This window comes from Geospiza fortis, unplaced genomic scaffold, assembly GCF_000277835.1.
Source record: "Geospiza fortis unplaced genomic scaffold, GeoFor_1.0 scaffold569, whole genome shotgun sequence".
In the NCBI taxonomy this organism is placed as follows: Eukaryota; Metazoa; Chordata; class Aves; order Passeriformes; family Thraupidae; genus Geospiza; species Geospiza fortis.
The window spans coordinates 352,730-354,943 of record NW_005054621.1 but is presented as its reverse complement, the minus strand read 5'-3'; the positions used below and the strand labels follow the sequence as shown (position 1 = coordinate 354,943).

Below are 2,214 nucleotides of genomic sequence, written 5' to 3'. Positions count from 1 at the left end.
GAAGCCTCTTCGGGGGCTGCAACAGCCCCCTCATGAATGTCAGGGTTGCCCAAGCAGGGAAAGAAGGCCGTTGTGCAGCCCTTGTACCTTGGGGAGAGGTGTTGTCCGTTGTGGCAGCTCCTTAAGGCTCCTCTTTGGGGGCACCTGGGTGTGAGGGGGTCACAGGTGCTGCCCCAGACCTGGCCCTGTAATGGCCCCTGAGGGTGGGCATGGCTGGGAGGACCCTGAGAACACTGAATTCAACTTACAGGGGAACAGCATCACATCAGACAGACACACAAAATGCCACTTTGTCTTTTCCTTCAACAGTTCCCTGGTTTTGGGAGTGCCTGTCTCTCCCTCCTCCTCACAGCTCTCAGGGGAGAGGATGGAGCTCTACAGAGCTGTGGGGTTCTTGCTGTGTTTTTTTTTTTTTTTTTTGTCATTTTAGAGTTATTTTTAAGCAGTAAATGCACAGGGATGAACCAGCTCTTGCTCATGAGCTGCCTGGAGTGCTCAAGCCGCCCTTGCCTTTGGTCCGTGGGTGGAAGTTTGGGCTGAAAACCAAAAAATGCGTCAGGCGTGGTGTGTCTGACCTTTCCTCCCTCCCCTGTAGCTGCCACGTCTTCCTCATGTTTGTGCCACTCTTTTCACCTCTCCTGGTGCACAGCCCCTCCGAGATCCTCCGAGCCTGGCGTGTGTGGAAGATGCTGCATGAGGGGGCTGATGTCTCCTTTGGACCCTCCTGCATGACGTTTCCTTTCCAGCCCCGTCATCCCCACAGCCCCGTTTGACTCACGCTTGGCCCGGGCTGCTGAGAGGGCTGAGAAAAGGCTGCGAAATCCAAGTGCAGCAAGGCCTGGGCTCCATCTTCCCTGTCCCACGCCTCGCGCTGAATCCAAGATTTTTTTAGCTGGGTTCAAGCTGTCCGTGAGGCTGGACGTGGGCTCAGCCCTGCTCTCTGGAGGCACCAACAAGGAGGCAGCTTAATTTGTGGGTTTTGTCCTAATTTAGGAGCTGCTGGAACCTCCGCTCGTGGTGTTGGGGGATTCCCACGCGGTGGGGATTGTTTATGGGCACTGCAGGGTTGTGTGTGCACGTGGGGCTTGAATTCTGGTGTTTGCCCGTTCTAGCTCGGTTCTTTCCAGATGCTCCATCAGAAATGGCTTTTGGGAGGAGCTGGGGGGCCCGCTGGGTGCTCTTGCTGCTGCCAAGGATGGGCAGGTTGCACCACGGGGCCAGGCCGCTGTGGGAAGAGCTTTGGCCTGATTGGGTGTTAATTAGTTCTGGAGTGAAATACGAGGAATGCAAAATACTATTTTAAGCTTCAGCTTGGCCGGGGGAAGGAAGGAAGGAAGGAAGGAAACGAGGCTCTGGGGATGAATGAAGTGATTTCACTGCTGTTTTTTTGGGGCAATAAACTCAAAGTCAGAGCTCTTTGGGCCGGCTGCACCCGGCTGAGGTCAGACCTCAGCATCTAATCCCTGCTCAGGGCTCTGGCTCGGCAGCTTTACGAGGCTGAGCCTTGGATGAGCTTCCCAACAAAGCCTTTCCCAGGCTGGACAGGGCTTGGAACAACCTGGCCTAGTGGAAGATGTCCTTGGCCATGCAGGGGTGGGAATGGGTGAGCTTTGAGGTCTCTTCCAACCCAAACCATTCCGTGACTCTCTGCTGGGCCTGGAGAGGTGCTGGCTCTTATCTCCTTCATCTTCTCACCCCTTCAGGTCATGCTGAGGTTGGGAGAGGAGCCAGGGGGATGAGGAGCTGGATGAATGTGGGGTGAATACAGAGCTTGGAAGGCCGGAGCTGTCACTCCCACATCCTCCAGCAGCTCCAGAGAAAACCAATACCCAGGAACTCACTGGGAAAGGCCAAGGCAGGAAAAAGGGAAAGGCTGATTACAGGAAAGTGGGATATAGATACAGGGAGAGCTAAGTCAGGAAAAGTTCAGCTCCTTCAAGGTCCAAGTTAAACAGTATTAATGAACCTGCCCCTTCCACAGGCTCCCACACAAAAGTCGGATGTGTCAAGCCCTGGGGTCTGGCCACCACGGCAGGAATTGGCCAAAAGGGAGCCTCAGGAGCAGCTGCCATGGGGGGAGAGAGCTTTGTGCTGGTCACCCTGGTCTGGAGCTGTGCTGAGTGTTGTGACAAGCTCTGCTGGTCCCTCCTGCCCCAGGTGTGGGCTTGGGGGGGACCTCGGGGTCCTGTCCTCTGCTCAGCCCAAATCCATTCC

The 2,214-nt window shown here is 55.6% G+C and overlaps 1 protein-coding gene across 1 annotated transcript in view; it reads right to left on the bottom strand.

Annotated features, from left to right (window-relative positions):
• Window positions 1-755, bottom strand: part of DUS3L (dihydrouridine synthase 3 like) — a 6,803-nt gene extending 6,048 nt beyond the window's left edge. The window contains exon 1 of the mRNA XM_014310994.2: window positions 634-755. Coding sequence (XP_014166469.1) covers window positions 634-755 — 122 coding nt within the window. The remainder of the gene's footprint in view (window positions 1-633) is intronic.
• Between the last annotated feature and the right edge of the window lie 1,459 nt (window positions 756-2,214).